The sequence below is a fragment of the Rutilus rutilus genome (assembly GCF_951802725.1).
Source record: "Rutilus rutilus genome assembly, chromosome: 23".
NCBI lineage: Eukaryota > Metazoa > Chordata > Actinopteri > Cypriniformes > Leuciscidae > Rutilus > Rutilus rutilus.
The window spans coordinates 29,984,069-30,008,921 of NC_140233.1; the positions used below are offsets into that span (position 1 = coordinate 29,984,069).

Here is a 24,853-nt window from a genome sequence, read left to right on the forward strand (position 1 = left end):
CAGCTATAGAAGTCATTTCTAAATCATTTGTAATTTTAATGAGCACGGTTTCTGTGCTATAGTTGTAAAGCACTACAATTGTTCTTGAGGGGCGATAATTAAGGCTGAATCATAAAGTGCTGTCAAAGGTTGTACATTTACAATTGTATTTCTGATGCTTTTGATTTTCTTAGTGAAGAAATTCATAAAGTCATCACTACTAAACTGTGATGGAATATTTTGTTCAGGTGATGTCTGTTTATTTTTTAAATTAGCCACTGTACTAAATAAAATAATTTTCTATTAGTTTGCTGAGATGCTCGGCCCTGGCTGCTTTTAGAGCCTTTTTATAATGGGATATAATATATAGTGCTGTCTTTCCACGTGATTCTAAAGACCTCTAAATGAGTTTGTTTCCATTAATGCTCTAGATTATGAGTTTCTCTCTTGATAGCATGTATAGCACTGTTGTACCATGGTGCATTACCTTTGTCTCTATCCTTTTTTAATCTGACCCTTGGCTTTTGGGGCCCAAGGTGGTCGCCTACCTTTGCCTAATGTTGAGTCCGCCTCGGGTTTGCTCACTACCACAGTGTTTGTGGCAGAACAACTGACCAAAACCAAAGTCCCTGTCAAGGAAAGTTGATTCACATGGCGGCCATATTTGCAACACCTCCGGGCAGCTATTTTGGGCATCCAAGACCTAGTACTATGTATTTCAATGGGGGATCCCTGAAATCTCAAAAGATGCTTGCCGGACAGTTAAATGACATTTCAAATGTTACAGCAACAAAATCTGACATGAACTATACCATAAATGTTGTTTCTTATGCTTGAATGGCGTTAAAAGGGCTTATTTTTCAGGCTAAACCAGCCAATGCACATGTGAAGTCCTAAGCATGTGTCTCAGGTTTCTATGGGAACCGGAGCTTCTAACGGCAGCTGCAGTGATGCAAGGACTTTACAAATCAGCGACTGGCTCTTTTACCTAGAAGACGGGACGTATTCCACCATATTGTGAGTCAAAGTTTCTCCCATTCATAAGTAATAGGAGTGAAGCATCCTTCTATATCTATAGTGTTTGCCAAAACCGAAACGGAGAAGTACTGTTTTCTCCAAAATGGCTGGATGCTGGAGGAATATATGGAGGGCTTCCTAGAGCTCTACAACGAGACATGCTGGGATGATGAAACACTCAACCAGCTCTTCTGGAAAGGGATATCCTTGGTGCTGTTGTGGGAGGATCACTGTCCTTTGACCGAGTTCGCTGATTACACCTTGCAATCCTCCCTCACAATAGTTGTTGAGGACAGTAACAACATCTCCAACTCCACAGCACATGTTCCTTTGATAGAAGTAATCTCTCTGCCTTCTCCAGACAGGACTCTTCGTTCCAGCACCCCAGACCTGACCTCATCGCCTGAGCCCACCACGGATATTGAGCCCAAGCCAACTCCTGGCATGGACCAAGTTCGAGAGCTGCCTCCCACAATGGAGCCAGAACCTGCCAACGCATCCGTCCAGGAGCTAGAGCCGGAAGGCAACTCTTTGGCCAGAGCAAGTCACCTTCATTCTGCGCTCCCTCAGTTCTGTCGTGGTTCGAAATTACTCTGGCTCCCATGGGCTCCCTCGTCCCTCCAGCCCCACCTTGGGCACTCTTAATCCTGGTTCCCCAGCGGATATCCCGGCCTCCTGCTGCGCCTCAGCCCTTCACCCCTTCAGCTCCACCGGGTTCTTCCTTTCCTTACAGTCTCACCCCGCTCTGCCAGGCAACTATCTTCGCCTCAGTCGCCCAACCCGGTGGTGTTCCCTTCCGGTCTGTGACTTTGCGATGGGCAGTCGTCCTCACGCATTTGCAGGGTCTCCACTGTCGTTTGCTCCGTCTCCGTTGGTTGGCCCCAGGCTCCGTTCAAGAGACCTATCAGGGCTCTGCCTTGGCCTCTGTCAGTGCTGCTATCGTGTTCACATTGACTGACTCCTCCTATTTCGTGTCCCACGCCTGCCCCTCATCCTCCTCCGAAATCCACTCCCTCCCTCCCTCCCTCCCTCCCTCCCTCCCTCCCTCCCTCCATCCATCATTGTACTGTTAGATTCAGCACCTTATGGGAGGGAGGAGAACTGTTAGGGTTCTGTCTTGTTTAATTGTTTTTTGTTCATGTGTCTTGGTTTACTGTAACCCTTTCAGTTTAGTCTGCATTGTGCCTTAGTTTATTTTCTGATTACGTTTACCTGTTTTTCATTTGGTTCCTTTGTTTACTTGTGTATACATACTCCATGTTCTGTTTAGTCCTTTGTCGGTTCTCATTTTTGATAAATGAGGTTTGTGTATGTCTTCTCTGTGTATATTCCTGATTCTACTCTCTGAGTTCATTAAAGTTTGAGTTTTCCTGCAACATGCATTTGCTCACTGCCACAACTGTACGGACCGTACAGAGAACACTACAATAATATGAAATTATTTGTATATCTATTTTGGCTTTACTTAAACTTCAAAGCAGCACTTTAACTTTAACAGCACTTTAACACCCTCAAACATGCACTATTTATCTTGCGGAGTGCACTGAATAATATTTTTGCAATCAGGCTTTGTGAGTGTGACCGTTTATGCCTAGAATACAATAGACTAGACTAGAATAGAATAGAACAGAATAAAATAAAATGCAATGCAAAAAATATATTTCCTTAATCAGTTATTTTTGTTTTATTTTTTTATCTTAAATATCTGAACATCCTAAAAACAAGATACATTTACTTAATTACAAAATTAGAACTCATTGACAAATTTATTTTTCTTCTTTTATGCACAAAACTACACATGACTACACATTGTTTGATTCCTGTTTACCGTTTTTCTTAATTGCTAAAACACTAAAACCCATTGACTGAACAAAGTTCTCAGTTGCCTGAACTCATTTAGCTAATTGTGCAGTCTGTTGTCAATACCTTAAACCATTGCACATGGTAAAACACAATTTGCAGATCTCACTTAGACTTTTCAGCAAAACTCTAAACACGTTCTCATTCTCAGAACACATTCTGCACTCTAATGCACATGCCATCCATACTGGCAAACACAAGTGGCAACAATCAAATACAAATAGAGAATACACGTCATTGATTGAACACAACCACTCAAAATTGATTTAACCTGTTTCAAATGATGCCCAAAGACAAGAAGAAGCACACTGATCACATGTTTACTCCTTTGGTTTTTGTCCCTGTTAGTATTGTATACTGTACAATGAACAAATTGTATGGCCCTGAACATTGTGCTTTTCATTTGTTAACAGCACTGACTGCTCAATAGATTTTCACTGGTTGCAGGTTCATATCAACAAAGAACAAGAATTACAGTATCACAGAGAGAAAGGACACGTTTGTGAGATGCAGGGTACAGTACTGTAGAAATAGGGGTACAAGGAGGAAGAACAAAAAATAAAATTGCAAAGAGCAAAGCAGAGTAGTAATTTCTGATCAATTTTGAGCTACTATGATAGAACATGTTTTCGTTCATCAAAAGACAATGACGGAAAAATATGAAATTTGTTTTGAGATTAAAAATGTACTTCTCCCTGAGAACTATATGTTTTGAACAGCGTGTTTTCTATTTTTTGGTGTATTGTTTACTGACTGCTTGATAGTGTATATCATTTTGATCACTTTGTTTATGATTTGAGAGCAGTGTTTGATTTTGAACACAGCTAAAACTGTTTTGAGGCGAAAGTTTCATTTTGCAAGAGGAGTCAGAGGTTTTGTAAATAGTGCTTGAAGATTAAGTTTTGTGTTTAATGTTTTCAGAAAATGGAGCAAAGTTTCAGAAATTGTGTTTTAGCTATTGAGAAAAACTGTAAAACAAGTTTATTTTTCTTTATTTTACTTATTTTTCTTAAACATTCCTAATTAATTTTTTTGTAGCATAGCATATAAGAGAAATATGTGTGTCTGTATGTGTGTCCGTGTGTGTGTGGTTCAGGGGACACAAAGATGGCAATAGGCCTATCCAAAATCCTTTTCGTTGTGGGGACATTTTATGAGGAAAACAGTTTATAAATCATACTGATGTTTTTTAAAACATGAAAACCCAACGTCTGTCTGTGTGTGTGAGTGTGTGTACTTTTATTCTGTAACAGTGAGTGTGTTCTAACAGCAGAGCTGATGATTAGTGGAGACTCTTACAAAGCTGGACTCTGAAACCTGAAACCAAGGGAGGGGAGAGAAACAGAGAAGGAAAAATCACAGAAAAAGAGACACAGAGATAGGAACTTTCACTTTTGAGTATAGCAGATTTAAAGAGACAAAGAAGATGTGGTTTGGGACCGAGAGAAACTGAGGGGAGTATGCAGGGCGAGAGAGAGAGAGAGAGAGAGAGAGAGAGAGAGAGAGAGAGAGAGAGAGAGAGGGAAAATGTGAGTCAAGAGGGAGGGAAGTACAGAGTAGAGGTGATGTCAAAGCAGCTGAGCTCAAAGAGTAAACAGAGCTTCAGACGGCAGCATGTGTTTATCTGTACCGCTGCAGGGCCGCAGCCAGCGGAGCCGTCACAATCTTCTCTCTCTGCCCGGCTTCACCCTACTCATCATCTTCCTCCTGTTGGCCCAGGGGACGGCCTGGCCATATGGTGAGTCTAATTTAACTGCTTTTAAAGAGTCATGGAGAGTCACACTCTTTTGTCGTCTGAGAGTCAAGGTCATGAACTGTTCCTCTCTATTTGTGTGTGTCTCTTTCTCTCTTTTTTTATGAGGTATAGAAACTGTTCCAGTCTGTCTTTGTGATTGAAAACCCTGTAAAATGTTACAGTTATTTGTTGTTTTGCATTACCTTAATGAATTATATTCTCTTTGTTGATGCTTTAAAAAAATCTCCCATCCGATTTAATGTAATGAAAAACTTATTGTCAAATTCCAAAGTGGGAAAAAGGCACATGTGTAAAAGTGATTTGTCTACTCATATTAATTAAACCTTTAGATAGAACAGACAAAATTTATTGGTGTTGCTCTGTATGTGGTTCAAATCTAGTAATGTAAGCTGAGGCCATGAACTTCACTATTCCCATTCAAGGGATTTTCCTGGATTGATTTTACAGACCCCAAGATGCTGTTTCTGGCTCAGATAAAGACACAGATCATTGCCTTTGTATTCCGATGCACATCACCCTTTGGAACCAATCAGCCAAAAAAATTAATAATAATAATTCAATGGAACTTTTCACATTCACATCCTCAACTCACATTTGAAAACAAGTAGTTCAATTAAAGGTTATGCCTTACTGTAACTCAAGGATACACTGTGAGTGCTAGATTTGCACAAAACATTCCCCAGTAGAGGCTAGTTAGGCAACAAAGACATTCATATTGCACTGTGGTTTCCTCTTTGCGTGGGTGAAAGTATATAGAGCTTAGCGGTGGTTATTCGGAGTGAGAGTTTTTTGTTCCATGGCTGCTAATACATTCAGGCCTGAGGAATATCACTAATAACACTAACATGTCAAGAAACACTGATAGCAATAGATGCTGCAGTCACACTGTATTAAACTCAATCAGGGATAATTCACTTTGAATTATTACGCTTGCTAAAAGCACAGTTTGTTTGCGCACATTATCTCTAATTCCTTAAATGATGTAGATCAGGGCATAGATCTTAAGGAAAGGGTTTCTCAGCCCTGTTCCTTGAGCCCCAGCATTGCACATTTTCTATGTTTCCCTAATCAAACACACCTGATTCAGGTCATCAGGTCATTGGTAAAGATCCAATGACAAAAATTAGACGTTCAAAATACTCCAGGAACAGGGTTGAGAGCCAGTGCTTTAGGAAAACCTTGGGCAACTTCTGGGCCGTATTCAGAAAGTTGCTAGTTCTCTCCAAGTACTACCCCAGAACTGCCAAAAACAATCCAATTATATATTTTTTTATCAAGGAAATATGGAGTAATGAAGAAAATGGTTTTTGCAGTGAGGGAACTGAACCTATTATTTTGAAGGTATGCCTAAATGTAGTTTTGTAACTTTATAGCTTTGAACCTTAACTAGAAATTGGACACGAACCTACTTCGGCTAGACTGTCGGCATTACAATTCAGTATATCAATGCTTTGAAATGTATAACTATAATAAGATCATTACATGTAATTCTCTCCATGAGATAAACTGTACATCCTAAGCTCTGAAACTCCTGTGGTCTTCTTGCTAACACACTGAAACGGTTACAGACACCTCCCACACTACTGTTCCCTGTGTTTCTGCAGTACGCAAATACACGCAAACACGAGGTCATCCGGCGATTAGATCACAGCGCTGGAATATTTTCTCTCTTCCATGTCTAATGTGTATAAAAGTGTATTTTGCATTTACTCAACCTTGCAGGCTAAACTAATCCTGGACGTTTTGTTGTCGTTGTTTTTCCCTGGTCTGTGTGGGTGTTACAGTTTGTCATGTAAACCCACAAAAATGTTGTTGTTCAGAAAGTTTTGGGGGGGAGTTATGGGTTGTGAAAGACTATAGTCAGCTGAGCAATGTTTTCATCCAGCTTGAGGAACACAGAACTTGATTTATTGGTAAAGAAATTATTGGAAATCATTTCAACAACAAAACACCTCAAGAAACTACATTTAAAGACTAAACAGCAACTGTTAATTTCATTGTGTTCTCCAAAAGAATTCCAATTCATTCCTGAGACATCCAAAGCAAATCTGGCAAAGTTGTCTCAAAGCAACACCCAGCCTCTTCACTAAAGGCTTCACTTTACTGGTTCTCAAGAGGAGAATGAATCAACCATAACACAACAAACAGCTGTTACCATGGAAAAATACCACAGTGTGTACAAGAGACAAAGCTCACAACTGCACACACAACCTGACATCATACAGTATAAAGCAGGAGTGGCCAGCCTGGAGGCTTCTCTCCGTCCAAAATCTTTCTGCAAAAATTCGGTTGCAACCCTGCTCCAACATTACCATCCACATAATCCAGAATGCCTCGATTATAATTGTGTTTTATTAGGCTTGGAGCTGAACTCTGCAGTGTGGCGGCCCTCCAGGAGCTGGGTTGATATAAAGAAAGATCCTGCTATAAAGCAAATACTGTAAATACTATAAAGTTATCTAAACTATGGTAAACAACAAGGACAATTAGTCTTCTTGTAAAGTGTTGCCATTTAATTTACCTTACAAACACCTTTTGATGATGCTTTGTGCTTTGCTGAACTAACCTGTGCTTCTGAGTTGTTGGCACCTATATTTTCCACTGACAGAAGTGGCAGCTTTTGCACGTCAGACATTCTGCTTCGAATGAAAACCAACTGGGACAGAAAGGGTCGGCACTAGCAGTCGGCAGAGTTGGCAGGGGTGTCAAGCTCAGTTCCTGCAGAGTTTACTTCCAACCCTAGTAGGTAGTAGTTTTCGAATAAGCCTGAAGGACTTGATTAGCTGGATCAGGTCAGTTTAATGAGGGGTAGAGCTGAACTCTGCTGGGATGTGGCCCTCCAGTTGGCCTCCACATTAGGGAGGGCCTTCATTAATATTTGGTAACCCACCAACTAAGACAGGTGGCAAAAGATGGGTTCTTGAACAAGTCCAACCCTATCCAAGCAAAAACTATTTACTTTATATGATGTGCCTAAACGCACACATACTTCAGGTGCAAAATATGGAGGACCAAATCTGCAGAAATTAAAAACAAACACATACATAAATAAATAAATAACTTTAAAAATAGGAAAATAAATAAAGGAATAAATTAAATTAATTAAATAAAATGAATCCTGAATATATTTATGTATCACATTTTTCTTTCATATATTATTTTCTGTATTTTTTTCTGTATTTACTTTTATTTTTAACTGTTATAAATGTATTCTTTTTTTATGCATTCATTTATTTTTAACCCTCTATGGGACTAATTATGAAATTACAGGTGTTGTGCTACTATATTTCAGTTGGAAATGCAGATGCAATTTCGCTGCCTAGAAAGTAATGAAACCATGTCTTAGTGTTTCAAAATGCATTAAAAACATTTGTTTCTTTCTTGGAATTCCAAAGCAATGATTGTAGCACAAGTGAAAATCAGTCTTTTTCAGTGCATTTTGACCTATTTAGTCATAGTTTTTGGAGCATTTGCTTGTCAGTGTACAAGGCCAATAGGCAGTGGCATCTTTCCTGACCTCTGGTTGTAGTATGGATGATATTTTCCAAACTGGTATAGGATAATGTACCCAAATGTCTGTCTTCAACAACAATCTATGACGTATATTCTTCCTCTCTGCCATCACTATCCCTGCTTCCAGGGCTGTCCCAAGCATGGGGTCTAATACGGCCCAGTGCGAGGTGGCGGATGCGTGCAGTAAAAATGACCAAAAACTTTACCATTTGGATGTACAATGATTTTTTTATTATTATTTTTTTTTTTTTTTTTTTTTTTACATGCATTTCCTTGTCTAATATGAACTCAAAATGGAGCCTAGACAGCATGTAACCTGACATGTGCTAATGTCTCCTTCACTTCCTTGTCAAGCATGTGATGTAATATGATAATAAAACTTATTTTGGTTGAATATTATTATTCTTTTTTTTATGCAATTTTCTCTGTGTCATTTATAAATGATGATACACCATAGAGAGTAAAATGTATTTATTGCTATGTATATGTATTTATTTCCAGATTGATTTATCTATTCTTTTACTTAATGAGGTTTGCTACAGGATGAGCCAGATCAATTGGATAGTTATTTTTATCGATTCTCATTATTATGTACAATAATTTTGTAGCAACCACAGTTTTCCAGAAAAAGAAACACAAAGCTGAATCCAGCATTTTATGTGCTCCTTCCTCACGGCATCATCATCAAGCCTGGAACCATCAGGACCGTCGTCAGATTTTAGATTGATGACACCCAGTGGACGGCTGGTTTCTACTGGAATGCCTGTTTATGTTATAATCACAGAGAAAATCTTGCAATCTCTGCAATAACTGAAAGTTATTTGGGTTACGTTTACCAACCAACGACTTCTACAAAGAACAGAATAATCTAGGGCCGTGTTTCCCAAAAGTATCATGAGCCCAGGAGACTGTATTGACCTTTGGTGCAAGTGGTTTACTATTACCTGAGGCTCACAATGCGTTTGGGAGTCAAGATTTTCTCAGTGATTAATAAAATAAACAGGCATTAGACTAGAACCTTTGCTACCGCCCACTGGGTGTCTAGGCGTCATCAACCTAGAATCTGACGTCGTCGATGGTTCGGGGATTGATGACGATGCTGTGAGGAAGGTTAACCTCCACATAAGCAGCTGGATGCGGACACGTCAAAATAATTTGATAATGTGAATTGGTGAAAATTTGGAACTCTTCAGTTTATCTGACTCAACCCGTAGCAAACTCTGATCTTTATCGCTCATGCTGGGTACACACCAAAAGATTTTTTACATCTTATAAGATTTTTAAAATGTGATAGACCACAAACATGAGGACAAAAAATCCTAGATTTAACCGTTTTGCTCCTATAGTGTGTGGTGTGCCATGATGTGACAAAGACAGCAACAGATTCTCAACCAGAGTCTCGACTGTGAACACAGGAAATCTCGCAAAATCTCGCAAGACTTCAGAATAAGCATGGCGGACGATATGCAGGAAGAAACTGCGATGTTAGTGTTTGGAATGATTTTCACAGAAAATTCACGGAAACAAAAGAAAAGGGATCAACAAGCTGATCCTCCATCTCTGCTGTCCACATCAATTTCAATTTGTGCTGCGCCATGACTGCGTTTGTTATGCTTCCGTCTTCCATCATCTCGCTTTCTGATTGGATATTGTTTCGTTTCACGTGATAATCTCCAGAGCGTGCGCGCGTTTGTCCTCGGGGCTCTGTCCTTCTGATCGTAAATATTTAACATGTGTCCGACGTTCTTCCGAGCAGGTTCGGACACTCTTAACACACCTCACACCAAGGGAAAACCTGATAAAATAATCTGTAGAACCATCAAGATAATCTGGACATAGCTAGGATTGTCGGAAGGGGGGAAATTCGGCCCAAAATCAGCCCGATTATCTTTTGGTGTCTACCAAGCATTAGTTAGATCTGACACTTAACACTTCTATACTTGACCTCTCAATCAATGATGCACTGGAGCTACGCTAGGACCGCCTCCCTCATGTTTATCAAATACATGTTTTCTTTACTTTCCTATTTGTTCATTTATTTATTTATCTATCTTTGGGCTCCTTACTAACCTGATTTACCTTTAATAAAGTATTTATTATGTATATTTGTGAAACTTATTGTAAAGTGTGACATTTCTACATTACTTGGTGTGTTAATAATGTTTGTAGTGTAACATAGCTGACGAGGCCAATGATGAGCTTGCAAGCAGACGAAGACAATGACGTAGCGAACCCAAGTGCAGTTTATTTACAGTGAAAATCCAAAATCCAAGAACATGAAACATAGACTATGTACAAAATCCAATAGGCTATGTGAAACAAACCATAAACTGGAACAAAAACTTAACTTGGCAATGGACAAAGACCTGGCACATAGTTACTTCAATAAACGACCAAGTAACAGGGCAAACATGAGGGCTTAATTAAGACAATTACCCAATGACAACATAGGACACATGACATGGCAAAACCAGGAACATGACAATGGGAAAACTTCTAAATAAAGGACATGAAACAAAACTCAAAACAAGACATGACATGTAGGCTCTTTACTAACATTATTTAAAATAAAAGAGCATATTGAGGGGAAACGCTGGACTTTTTATTGTAAAGCAAAAATTGCTAAACATTTATTAAAACCATACAAACATGTCAACATTTTCTGAGCCAAATCTTTAATACATAATGGGAAGACTGCCAAGCCATCATTGCAGCCTGTTTTGCACAGACAAATGGCGAAATTGTACATACAAAGTCCTTAATTTGTTCCACATTGGTCGTCTCTTGAAAAACCGTTCAGTGAGGAAGGAAAAATTCCATTCATTTCTTCCATGATAAATTGATTTTTAGCAATGACATATAAAACATTCAAGGCAAAAATGTTCCTAATCTTCAAGGCGGATAGCATACATGTCTGTAGAAGTCATCAGTAAGTGTGACTTTATATTCACACAAAAATCTACATCAACAGCTGATTTCTGACAGATTATATTTCCCATGATCCTCCCTGGCACCCGGTCACACACAGACTCACTTAACTGGATCTTTGCTTTGTGAGATTGATAATGTTTTGTCTTCAGTATCAATTCCAAGTCATCTCCTTGTCTCTTCCAGGTAATCTCCTCTGTGCTTCTCATCTCATCTGCTGTGTGTGTGTGTGTGTGTGTGTGTGTGTGTGTGTGTATCACTCTCTGCCTGATAGATAAGATTAAAGCTATCACTCAGTTTGTTCACTCCATGGTCTGTCATCAAAGTCATTACTAACCTGCCATGTGTTAATCCTGCTGTTGGTTTAATAAACTTACTATTGCTGCAGTGTCCCTGCTCTCTGTAAACCTGTGGAAACCCTGACAGAAGGCCATACCCAACCGAAATGAACCCAGCAGGATTTTACATTCACTCCCACAAAGACATTCTCCTCTCCCTTGCACAATATGGCCATCCACTGAAAGACTACGAGAAGGAGTTCCTCGAGTCAGCCACCTGGTATCCTGGAGCGATAGCACCTTAAAATGTCATGAACAAATGACATACGTCAGTTTAACCAAAAGAATAAAGGCATAGTTACTTTGTTGCACTCCATATATGAACGATATGATCCGCGTTGTTGAACTCATCGCTGTGCTTCCGCGCAGTAACCGCTCTCATGCGCACCCAGAGCCAAAGCCGAGTCTGACCAGGTGTGTGAGCCGGCCCATTGTCCACCCTAGAGCCATTGTCTGTCCCGGAGCCTGAACCTGCCTTCCAAATACCCCCGGATACTAAGCATGAGCCCACTGCAGACACGGAGCCAGAGCCTGTTGGCATGTCTGATCAAGTGCAAGAACTGGCACCCATGTCCATCCCTATAGGGCTTTCAGTGGAGCCAGATGGCACCGAGAGGTTTCCCATCAATCCTCCTTGATTTCCCCATGGTTGGACTATTGGATTCCCTGGTCACCTCCTGTTCCCAAGCCTTACCTCCTCTGTTACCTCCTTTGTTGCCGCTGGATTTGCCCAGCCCCAAGTCTCCTTCGTCGCTGCCGGTTCTGCCCAGTCTCCCGCTCCCCCCTCCTCTGACTACGCCTTCAAGCTCCTTGGCCCTGCCTTCGCTGGTCCCATCAAGCACTCCTCCTCTGGTTCTGCCCAGCTCTGCCTCCTTGCCTCCAGCTCCACCATTGTCCTCACTCCCACTGGCTTCACCCAGATCCCGTGAACCAGGGGTTCTGCTTTGGCCCTCCAGCCCAGCGGTGTCATCCTGGGTCTTTGTCTCCTTGGCTCTGCCGGGGTCTCCACCTCTCCCACCTCCACTTCAGTCGGTTGGGCTCCTGACTCCTCTCTCCGTCTGTTCTGCCATGGGTCTTCGTCCTGATGACTCTGCTCTGGGTCTCCTCCCTCCCTCCACTCCCTCATGGACTGTTCTGCCAAAAGTGCATAATAAACACTTAATAAAAATCATGTTAGTGAAGAGCCCACAAACATTAGAAACACATTAACTGATGTTCAAATGGTTTCCACTTCAAGCTCATAAAATTCTTAATTGCTTTCAGGTAACTTTAATAAAGTGCTGCTCATTGTCTATAAGTGTTGTTAATTGTTAGTTCATGGTAACTAATGCATTAACAGATGATAAAAATGTAAGATATTAATATTTAGAAATGCATTAGTATATGTGCTATAAGTGTCATGGTTAGTTCAGATGAAGATGACGAAAAAGGTCCAAACAGGTTTCTACAAACAAAATATACTTTAAATAAACCAAACTCAGGCAATCCAAACGCGAGAAGGCAACGTAACAGTGTGTCTACACACAAACAATACCAGACACTGAAGTGAGCAAGAAGAGGAACTTAAATACACAGTGATGATGAGACAATGACAAACAGCTGTGATGATTAATGAGTGTCCATGACAACTAACGATTAGCGGGAATCTAGGAACAATGGAAACGTAGGAAACAGGCGACTAACGAATGCAAACTAAAAGTCCATGAAAACAAAACTAAGCACACAGAACGTCACAGAAAGTTAACATTAACAAAGATTAACTAATGCTGTATACTGATCTTGTTCCTTCTTAAACTTCTTGTTAACTAATGCAACAATTACCATTAACAATTGCAACTTTAGTGTAAAGTTAAAAGGGTATATTCATTTTGATTATAATGTGTGCCATCAGTATGTACTGCCTATGATATTGTGTGTTGCTTGTTAGATTACAGGTTCCTGTACAGCTACTGTCCAGGGCCCGAGTGGAGCGTGATGTGCAGGGGATGCTGTGAATATGACGTCATCCACTGTAAATGCCCTCTTCAGGGGTATCCCGTAGGTTACGCAGTGCCATGCTGTCGTAATGCTGCAAATGAATGCGATCCCTGCATCATACATCCAGGTGAGCAGATAACACACAAACACGTTTGCAGATATTTCTCAATTTTCTCTTCTTGTGATGCATGTCTTGGTTTGTTCATGGTTTTTCACTTTTAATCGCTTCAGTTGATCCTATATTTTTAATAATTCTGCAGCTCAAAAGCAATCAAACACCTGGCAGAAATATAAATGTCATATATGTCCTTCAGTCCGTCCTGGTTTATGATTTGTTGATTTTGCTAACATTTTTCTCTGGACCCTTGTAAACAAAGAAAAGAGTCAGTGCATTCCTTCCATTTGGATTTAATGGTTAAAGGATTTTTTTTTTTCCTGAGCAATAATGTTTGTCACATTCTTGACTGTGTGATGTCTATAAAGAATTTTACAGCAACAGGAAAATTAAATGGTCTGGTCTTAAAAAAAATGTCTGTACATGCGAACAGCCAGATGTTTGTAATCTAAAAAAATTCCTGAATTGCTGTTTACAGTCAGAAATGTGGATTCAGGCTCTGTCTCAGAACTTTCCCAGACTGTATCAGTAGGTATCATAGGTACTCCTGTCTCAAAGTGTCAGATTTTGCTGTATTCTGAAATGTCTTTGCCAAAACGTGAGGCAGCAGTGCATGTATCATTCATACAAGAAAATCTCATAATTTAGTATGGCGAGTTCAATGAAAAACTTTGCAATTTTGCAGATAATGCTGATTTGAAGAATAATTCCAGTTCATTACAGCCTAATAAGACTAGATACAACGTCAGTACTCTCACCCTACAATTCCACCATGGAGTGTATTAAAGGTCACACCACATGGAGAACACATTCTGTATGTTCTGGTAATATTACTGGCCATCTCCCAAATGACGAACGGTGGTGGCATCTTTGTGTCATAGAAAACACGCAAGCTCTTTGCATCTTCTTCGCTAGTTCATTAGAACTAAATCCCAATCTTCAATGCCTCTTTCTAAATCTAGGGCTTTTGCTTTTTCCACTTCAGGCTGCAGCATATTTGAGAACTGCAAGCGCTGTAACAACGGCACATGGGGCCCAAGGGATGATTTCTTTATAAAAGGGCAGTACTGTGCAGAGTGTCGCCCAGGATGGTCCGGTGGGGATTGTTTAAGTAAGTTCCTTACAATCTGCAGTGTTCATGCATTCAGAGTAATGACAGATTTAAAAGTCATCTGGGAATTTCTTTCTCTGGATCATGACTGTGAAATATTCAGTCTTTGCTTGCTTGCTTAAAGATGACTTGTGAAATGCTTGTATTTTAATGCAGTTTTTCCTGTATCAATAATCAGCCAGCTTACCCAGATAAGTAAGGGATAATATACATCCAGCCGGTTGTTATCTCAGAATAAACCCCGACAGGGTGATCAGGATCAGGTCTTGCATCAGCCTGAAGGGGGTTTATTCTGAGATAACAACCGGCTAGATGTAGCCTGGAAATCCAGACCTAAATCTAAAAGATTAATGGTCTGGTGTCGACTAATGAAAATCGCCCAGCTCGAGGGGCGGCACCAAGCGTGCATTTGAAAATCTCGCTGCACGCAATTGGATAACACTACGACCAATCACAACAATAAACCACAGCTACCAGCGGAGCTGACCTTATTAGACATTCTCTGATTATACTCTTACCGTATCCGGTCGGTGAAACAGCAAAAACATCCTTCTTGCAAAGGAACGATTCGAGCGGCGTCTTCTGTTCCTGTTTTAGATAAAAAGCCAAGTCTAACTCGTTCATTGTAGCGGCCAAAGCCGTTTCAAACAACTGGTATTCATCCATAGCCATCTTGCAAAGTTTACTAATGACTTCGCCGTCACAGCGCTGTGGTCATCTCGCCTCTGGCCCGCCTAGATCAGATAACCCGATGTGATTGGTGCAGCTCAGATCGAGGGGCATATTTAATGAGCATCATTATTCGACACCAGAGTAACTCGCTGAGCAAATTCAACTTGTGCTCTCACGAGAACTATGGATTACCAGGGTAGGCAAGATGTACATTATCCCGATTATTAAACGGATACTTGCCATGTAAGTAAACAATTAGACCACGGACTGAGCAGTTGCAGCGCCGCAAGATCAAACAAGTGTAGAAAACAGTAGTCACAAAATGGCAGCAGCTGCATTTGTATAAAACAAGAGAGAGCGAGTCCACGATACTGGATGGCATAGTTAAATAACTGCACACAAAATATTGATTTGACTGAGTTTTAATATTTTATTAGCTCACCAAATGCAAAACTTGCACGAAGAAAAAACATTCCTAGCAAGCGCATAGCGCTGCTAACTTCAGTGACCCGGATGAGCCTGCGTTTCTGTTTTCAGCAGTTGTTATCTGAACATACAGATCTTCCATATGGAGCAGCTTTAAGGCTAATCCACACGCACCGACAGAAGCCGACCAATGCTGCCAATCACCAGATTAGTATGTCACTTCTCATACATTCCACAACCCAACGAACACGGACTGAACATGTTTAGTTGGCGAAAAACAAGCGTCGAGCAATGCCGACAGGAGCAACACATTGATTTGACAAAACTTGATAAACGTCCCCTCCAAAGGGAGTCAATCTCTCCAACAGAAAACACCTTGTTTGTAGTCCTGCCATTATTTCAGCACTACAACCTTTTGTTGAGCTCTCATCACTTTTCTAACTACTGAACTACTGCTTTCTGAACCCTGCAAATGACACGGTTATAACATCACTTCTGAAATGTAAGAGAGGTAGAAAATGATGAATTAGCACTGTACTGTGCAAGTCATGGTTGTGAAGGTGGCTCGAGTCAGTCAGCATGTTCTTTTTGACTTGTTATCAAAAAGTTTGCAATGCCTCCGGATACTCGCTGGTAAGGGGTGTTATGTTATGTTAAGTGGTAGACCAATCACAACAGACTGGGGGCAGCTGACCAATCAGATCAGAGTTTTAAATGTGTAATGTTTTTGTAACTGGACAATTCACAAAGTTGGGTATTTTGCATTTAATGTGTACATTTGACATCAATTTGACTGACTATGTCTCCTTTTTGAGCATGTGGAGGGATGATTCATAAGAGGCAGGGTCACCTGGTGCTGGAGAGTTACCCAAACAATGCCCGCTGCGAGTGGACGCTAAAAGTGGACCGGCCTTATACCATTGATCTGAGGTGAGATGAGAACTAATATTATGCACACATGCTGGGTTTCCATGTTTTATGGGACTTTCCATAGACATAATGATTTTTATACTGTACAAACTATCCCTCTGGTGCTCTTTGGTCATTTTTTAATGAAAGATTTTACATTTTTTTTTGTTTTTGTTTTTTGTTTTTCTTCATCGGAATGGTACAAAACTTGGTAAAGGTTTTGCCACTTGCTGTGTGAAAAAAAAAAAAAAAACATGGACATGATTCGAACAGGTTAAATGGTCCTGAAAATAAATAGTCACTATTGTACTCTTTGCGGTCAAAAATGACCACATAGGAAATGAATGGGAGACGAATTTCACCTAGTGAAAACTTTTGGTACTGCGGCCAAATAAAATCTTACTTAAAGCTAATTTTTTGAGATATCAGGCTCAAATTTTGAACACAACTTGTTTAGATTTATGGCTTTGATTTTCTCACAGTTTTAGAGTAAAACATGTTTTTGAAAATATATATTTCATATCATTTTGTTTTTTCATAACAATAAACATAACATTCTGTAATTTTTTATGTTCACGTCTGTGCTCTAAAGAATTCAAGATTTACGACAGTTTAAGTGGGAAATTTAATTTTCAGGTCTATGCTCAAAAAAGTGAATAAATGGATTATAAATACAGCGAAAATATAATTTAGTTCCATTAAAAACCCCTAAAATACCCCCAAAAATACAAAATATTGCATAAAAAACTCAAAGCGAACTAAAATATAGTAGATTTGTTTCATTAAAAAAAAAAAAAAAAAAATCTGTCATTTTTGACCGACATGTGAAGAGGACCAGAGGGCTATATATATTTTAACCCTAAACCCACCCATTATAGAATACTTGTTGGGACATTTTGTCCACAGCTTACAGTTTTAGGTTTGAGGTAGGAACACACACACACACTCACACACACACACACGCAAACACCAAAAACATGGGGAAACAATTTACCCGGTCTTACTCCTATCTTTCTAGTGAGTTAAATATAGAGAAACACTGTTAGAGAGCTGTTTAGTTACACTTTGTTTTATGGTGACGTAGTTACAATGTACTTACCCAGATAAGTATTGAGTAATATTAATTAACTACATGTATTTACTATAGAGTTAGGGTTTGGTTAAAGGTTAGTTACTTGTAATTGTGCATAATTTACTGTTTTACTATGATAAGTACATGTAGTAACCTGTAACTACCTAACTTTAAATTAAAATGCTATCGCTGTTTTTTTAAATGAATAATTTTTTAATGAGGTTTCTTTTTCTTTTTCTTAAAAATTTTCTTTAAGTTCAAAACATTATGTCATAAACGAATTGTCTTTGACAGATTTATGGAACATAGCAGCCTCTGACATGCACAGACAAGACTTCACTGCCAGGAAACCTTATGTTTTCAGTGCAAATGACAGTTTACAATCCTAATGATTATCCCATCTCGGATTCTGCCTGCACTGGGAGCCTATAGCTCTTACTGAACCAAACCAGCATCTGTGTATAATGCAAATGAACAAAGAATTTACAAAAACGTACATATTTGTAAGTGTAGACAGATGTAGAAATGTACAATATGGACTTATTGACAGCATCGGAAGCATAAACAGTTTGATGTATTTACAGCTGTAAAAGTGAAAAAATTGTCCATACCTTTAAATACAACACACCTGCATATAGATATTTTTGAGCCGCTTATCCCTCTCCTATATCTAAACCCAACCCTAACCATTTTATTTTTTACAATATGAAAGTCTTATCCTGATCCACTCTTTTCTCTTTGAGCATATATCACCCGAAATATGATGTGTTGCAGTTTCTTGTAAGTCTCCACTCAGAGGAGTATGGTAAGCTACACAACTTATCGTTCCTTATTCATGGAACCAAAGTTACATACAAAATACATTCTGAAGACACTCGAGCCCAAGCCTTAGAGGAACTCGAAGGGCACCTCATAGACCTTCGAAACAGCTTCTCTTACCCAATGTAACATTCTTTGCTTGGTAGACACAAAACCTTTGCTACAACCACCAAAACAAACAAACAATTAGCAAAACTTGTGCAATCTTTCACTCTTCTGTGACACAAAGGTTGGAGGAGAAGAACTGCATTGTGGTTTTTCAACAACTTGAGCAACCTTGACTACATCGGGAGCAAAAAAAAAAAAAAAGGAGCTCACGGATAAAGCCTGTAAATCTCCAATTTTCTAAACCGGGCTTGGCAACTCTGGCCCTCGAGACCCATATCTGTGGCTCTACTGGAGCCTGACCATCTGGAGCGGAGCCCTGAAATGACACAACAGCAGGGGATATCCGACCCATGGTCTGGTCTAACACAAGCAACAGGAGCACCACCTGTCATAATTACAGTGCCATAAACACCCATGTGGATTGAGAACATATACATGGAATGTGAACTACTCGAGTTAAGACATTTAAGCATCCTGAACATAATGAAATAAAAGAGAGCAAAGGATTGCTGTTAGTCCCATGTTTTACTACATTTCCAACTAGTGAAGTTAGAGGCAGCCAAGAGAGATTGGAAGAGAGCAAGATAAATCTGTAGGCTTGCTTATCATAGCTTCATGTTCCAACATCGGATCCCCAAAGTCCTAACCCATGTGGTGTCTCGACAGCTGCAGTGCTGGAGTGACCGGGGAGAACTGAAGCCAAGAACAAAGCCCTTTCATCCTGAAATCCTCAGACAGTATGATAGCCTACACTAGTAAGAGTGGGCTGAACACCCAAGCACTTATCACACTTATCATGTGTGTCTTCACTCATAATAAAGCGAGTACAAGAAACCACAAACGTACAGAATTGCATCGTGTTCACCCTGAAGAGTAATAATCCACTTGATGTGGCTCGCTGAACATGATGAATCCGGAGAATAAGAAAATAGAAAATAGAAACGTGCAGATAGATCGCCTTCTCGAGAAGATGAATCTGAAGAAAAGCTGAGTGGAGATGGCTGTCACGGGTTGCTTTTGAAGAGTAGCCAATGGAAAATGCGTGATGCAGACTGAATGAGTGATATAGACTTAAAACACACAAAGAGAAACCACAAGCAATACACAAATCTATGTAATGTTAACACGAGACAATGAACAGAAGGGGCAGAGGGCTTCAATCATCATTAGAGCGCCACCCTCAGGATGAATAATGCAAGGACATTAGGACTCTGCCATAAGTGTGTCTGATGTGTTCAGCGATTAGAATATAAAGCTTACAAAATGTTTATTATAAACTAGCGCTAAGACCCAGAATTCCTACTGGCGAATTCAGAACTAGTTGAACTGGTCTTGGCTATTGGACTGCCTGTGCCTACTGGTTCCCGACCTGCATCCGCGCCGCAAATTAATATTAGTCCACTTGTTAAATCATATATTAGTGGTTCATCTACAGGATTTTGGACTCTGCCTCCCCAGACAGAACCATCTTGTGCCTGGATTGTCCCAAAAGTCCTCTGCAGGTGTTGTCTGGATATCCTCACTTTTGATCTCCAACACAGTTCTTATGGAGTTGTAGTGAGTGTCACGGAGTCTGGCAGGAGTTAATTACTCGCCTGCTGAGAGGAAAGAAGTCATGTCAGTGTTCCAGTGTTTGAGAGCCAGGAAAACATTACCTCTCCATTCTAGAGAAAAACAAGACAGCTTTTGTCTCGAAACCTGAATTTGGATTATTTACAGACAAGAACTATTTTTTTTTTAAATATACTGTATATGTTCTCTATTTATATTCTATCAAGAAGTCATACATTTAAACATTTGTTTAAGAAAATAAATATATATTTATGGGAAATAACATATTTATGAGAGTTGATAAAATGGTCAGGAAACTAGTGGGACAATTCTATTTGAGGGGGGAATTCACCAAGAATGAATTGAGCCATAGTTTATTTGCATGTGCTTTCTGTTATTCCCTCAGATTTATCCGCTTCAAATGCACAGGTACCCTAAAGCCACCGGGATGGGGGTGGCGTTGGCGCAGCGGCTTGGCCCGTCATGGCTGCTTGCAGTTATATTTTTATAACACCCAGGACCATCCACATCCATAATTCCCACTAGGGGAGCTAGAGATATATATGCACCTGATTTACTGATGGAAATTTAAAAAAAATTCAAACCTTCCCAAAAAAAATCTGTGTTACTGAACTTGCAGGTTATTCTGAAAGCTTGGTTGTAGAGAATGCAGCAGACTTCTCCAGTGTGCAATACTATACCAGTACATCGTCACACAATCACTGCATGTCCAGGTACCTGAATCATGTCCTTATCACCTGAACACTTTATTCTCTGTGTCTCAGGTTCATGATGCTCAGCTTGGAGTTTGAGCACAGCTGTCAGTATGACTATGTTGAAGTGAGGGATGGAGACAGCTTGAACTCGCGTGTGATTGGTCGTTATTGTGGAAATGAACGACCTCCTCCAATCAAAAGCACTGGCAGTTCCCTGCACATTCTCTTCATCTCAGATGGATACAAGAACTTTGATGGGTTTTTTGCCACCTTCCAGGAGAGCTCAGGTAAGACAGATTAAAGACAATGGGCCTCATTCACCAACCGTTCTTACGAAGAAATGTGTTCTTTAGTCCCACTTACGCACTTTTTACGAAGATTCTGACATTCACTAATGTTTCCTTATGTTGTATTTGTTCTTAGCTAAGAACAAAATCTACACACACTCAAGAGCACTCTTACGCACATTTGAGTGATGACAGTTTGCTCCAAATAATTGGTTACTGCATTTTATTTAATTCTGCAGTCGTTGTTTGGCATTTACCTGTTGCAGTAGAATTTCTATATCAGAATTACTGAAGTTCTTTTTTCATTTGGTGATCGTAGTAGCTTGAGGCGGGGTGCAGGTATCTTTCGGCTCCTTCTCATCTAACTCTATAGTGCTGTGCTTTGCATGCAGATGTTTTCTTAAATTTGAAGTGGTGTTTTTTGCAGTTGACAAGAGTTTTTCACCTATACATAATCTACACTTAACGACAATTTCCTTCTCCTTCGATGATTTCAAAATAATGAGAATACTTCCATCGCAGAAATATAAAGCTACGGCCTGCCATCTCCGTTTCTGACTAGCGCCTGTTCCCGCGCACACATTGAGTGCGTGATTCTACGTGACTATGTTCATTTTAATTCAGTACTTTAATTAAACTGAAAAGTAACTCGCATATTAATATGTAAATTTATAAAGTAATGCGTTACTTTACTCGTTACTTCAGAAAAGTAATCTAATTACGTAATGCACGTTACTTGTAACGCGTTACCCCCAACACTGCAACTAACAATGTGCCACTCTGCAAATATAAGTTGTATAAGTTGCTTGTTTGTGCAGTCGTGGTTGCAGCTGTGCACTGAATGAATTTCAAGAAGGCTCAAATCTCTCAGTCACGGTCCAGCGTGTCACCAAGGCAACAACTATAACACAGGTGTTAATAAATTAACAGACTAAACCCTAACCATAATGGTGCAATACAATAGGGAAGCTAATCGACAGTTACAGAATGTGGAATTTTATAGACCGCTGGATAAATCAATATTCAGTGAGTCTAGAGAAATTAGAGGAACTGGATAGATTTTGCCAGCAACTGGAAGGCAAGCACAGTATGTGAGAAGTCAGGATACACCAAGAGCTACTGTAGGAGATTTTGCATACTACCAAAAATACACAAAGACAAGGCATCATGGCCTTTCCCAGATGTTCCCTCATGTAGGTCTCGGACTGTGGAAGCGAAAGACATGGAGTGGCTGAATGGATACATTTTTATATGAAACCACTTTTCACTAGACACAAGAGCTATTTAAAAGACAAAAATTTTTATTTATTTTTTGCAGGAACCGGTAGAAGTAGTAGTAGAGAATCATGGGTGAGTATAACAGCAGTCTGATAGTTTGATGATGACTTAGCTGGATGATAATGGGGATCTTAATATTGGAGATGCAGATGGATAACGGAGTCCCAGGGGAACCGGAGGATGGACATTGACGACTGAAGATGGCGATCACGGGTAAGTAGTACAGGTATGTAATTCAGGTAGGAAGTCATGCTTGTGAACGTATGCAATGTATGCAACAACGAGACCAGACAAGTGTGGTGTGAATGGTGACTGATCATATAGGGTGATGTAATGAGGGTCAAGTCAAGTCATCTTCATTTATATAGCGCTTTTAACAATGTAGATTGTTTCAAAGCAGCTTTACAGAGGTAAACGTATAATTTAAGGTAACAGAGAATGTTTTGGCTTTATAGCGGTTCTTTAATAAAGTTATTTTACAGCTAAAGTTAGTTTTGATTGATTCGCTTCCGTCGCAATGATCTTTTGTTATTAAATTAGGGGCCGCTAAGACGACACCATTCTCTCTACACAGACTCTAGCCCTTGTATGGTGTTCGGGTCTGTTGGACCCGTTTTCATTTTTTATCAAAAGAAAAATGATACAATTAATTATTTTTTCAAACTGAGACTCATTGGCCTTGGCTCATTTTCTGTGAGGAATATATATCACAACACATTTTTAATGAAAACACACTGTACACCCCCCCTACACATTTATATTACACACAGGATGTTCGGGTCCACTGGACCCGGGGCAAATAAAAGTGTGGAAATTGTAGGTCCTGTGTACCTTTACTCTGTCCTCCTCCTGTCAGGGCCTGCTGTTAGTGTGTGTATGTTCTTGTATATGGTTTATGAGGACACAAATGTGTATAATGACATGGGTATTACAACGTAAACATGGTTTATGACGACATCTGTGTCCTCATACTAAAACATACTAAATGGTGTTTTTTGAAATTCAAAAAATGCCACAATTACATGGTGATTGGTAGGTTTAGTGGTAGGGTTAGTGTAGGGGGATAGATTATACAGTTTGTACATTAGAAAAACCATTATGCCTATGGAGAGTGACCATACACCACATATCCAAGTGAGTGTGTGTGTGTGTGTGTGTGTGTGTGTGTGTGTGTGTGTGTGTGTGTGTGTGTGTGTGTATGTGTGTGTGTGTGGGGAGGGGGGGTGTGTGTTTTGTGTGTGTCTGTGTGTGTGTTGTGGGTGTGTGTGTTATGGGTGTGTGTATGTGTGTGCATGAGTGTGTGTGTGCGTGCGTGTGAGAGAGATTGTGTGTAAGTGTGAAAGAGTGCAAGAGTGAGTTTTGTGCTTCTACTCCTGCCATTCCCACACAAGGTTGCAATTCTTAAATGTGATCTAACAAAGGTAAAGAGAAAATATTGACCATATATGCTGTTTATATTGCTTGTAATTGGGATGAAATAAACATCTGTTGAGTATTTTAACATAACATTTTTGATTGTGTTGAATTAAAAACCCAAAAATGCAGCGGGTCCACCAGACCCACGAACACTGGCTGAGTAACAAGAATATGAACACCACACAAGGGTTAAACGCGAACCTGTGAGAAACACTGATGGCGGTCACATGCGCATTAAGAATTGGTTCTATAGTTATGTGCGTTTGAATATATGTGCGCAGGTTTGTTATTCCCTACAAACCAAGCCTAAACAAATTACTGGTGTTTCCTTATAGTTTTGATTCAGAATTTTATTTTATTTTATCAATTCGGGGTAGATACGCAAATTGAGTTTTCCCGACGACGCTTTATCTGTAGAGTGGGAAAGGGATCCTCCATAGGGAGAGTTGCAGGGTAGTTGCTGGCAGGTGCGGGTGATGGTGGAGTGTGTGCTGGTGGTGAGCAGGGGGGATTCTGGGCATGGTGAATGGAGCTGGTGAGAGTACTCTCCCCTCCCGGAAGGTGCGATCTCGCACAAAAAATGGATTCCAGCCAGAATGGTAGGGTATGTGTCCTGGAGCTGTGTCAGGTGATAGGCAGGTGACTTTGGATACCTCCAGGACGGCACCGGCAACCCAGGGAGGTGCCGACAGCTCAGGAAGCCATGGAGGTACAGGTAGCTCAGTGGACCATGGTGGTGCAGACAGCTCAGGGGACCATGGCAGTTAGGCCTCCGTAGCCTTGACTCCTGGCTCGGCCACGATGGCTGGAGACATGTACCCCCCCACTGGACTCTGGGAAGGGGCTGGAGGCTTCACTGGACTCTTGTCAGGGGCTGGAGCCTTCACTGGACTCTGGTCAGGGGCTGGAGCCTTCACTGGACTCTGGTTAGAGGCTGGAGCCTTCACTGGACTCTGGTCAGAGGCTTGAGAATTCACTGGACTCTGGTCAGGGGCTGGAGCCTTC

At 40.3% G+C, this 24,853-nt stretch overlaps 1 protein-coding gene across 1 annotated transcript in view; it reads left to right on the top strand.

The window, feature by feature from the left end:
* The first annotated feature begins 4,199 nt into the window (after window positions 1-4,199).
* pamr1b (peptidase domain containing associated with muscle regeneration 1b) overlaps window positions 4,200-24,853 on the top strand; it is a 38,202-nt gene continuing 17,548 nt past the window's right edge. The window contains exons 1-5 of the mRNA XM_084396379.1: window positions 4,200-4,594; window positions 13,319-13,495; window positions 14,469-14,594; window positions 16,508-16,622; window positions 20,937-21,154. Coding sequence (XP_084252505.1) covers window positions 4,471-4,594; window positions 13,319-13,495; window positions 14,469-14,594; window positions 16,508-16,622; window positions 20,937-21,154 — 760 coding nt within the window. The 5' untranslated portion in view covers window positions 4,200-4,470. The remainder of the gene's footprint in view (window positions 4,595-13,318; window positions 13,496-14,468; window positions 14,595-16,507; window positions 16,623-20,936; window positions 21,155-24,853) is intronic.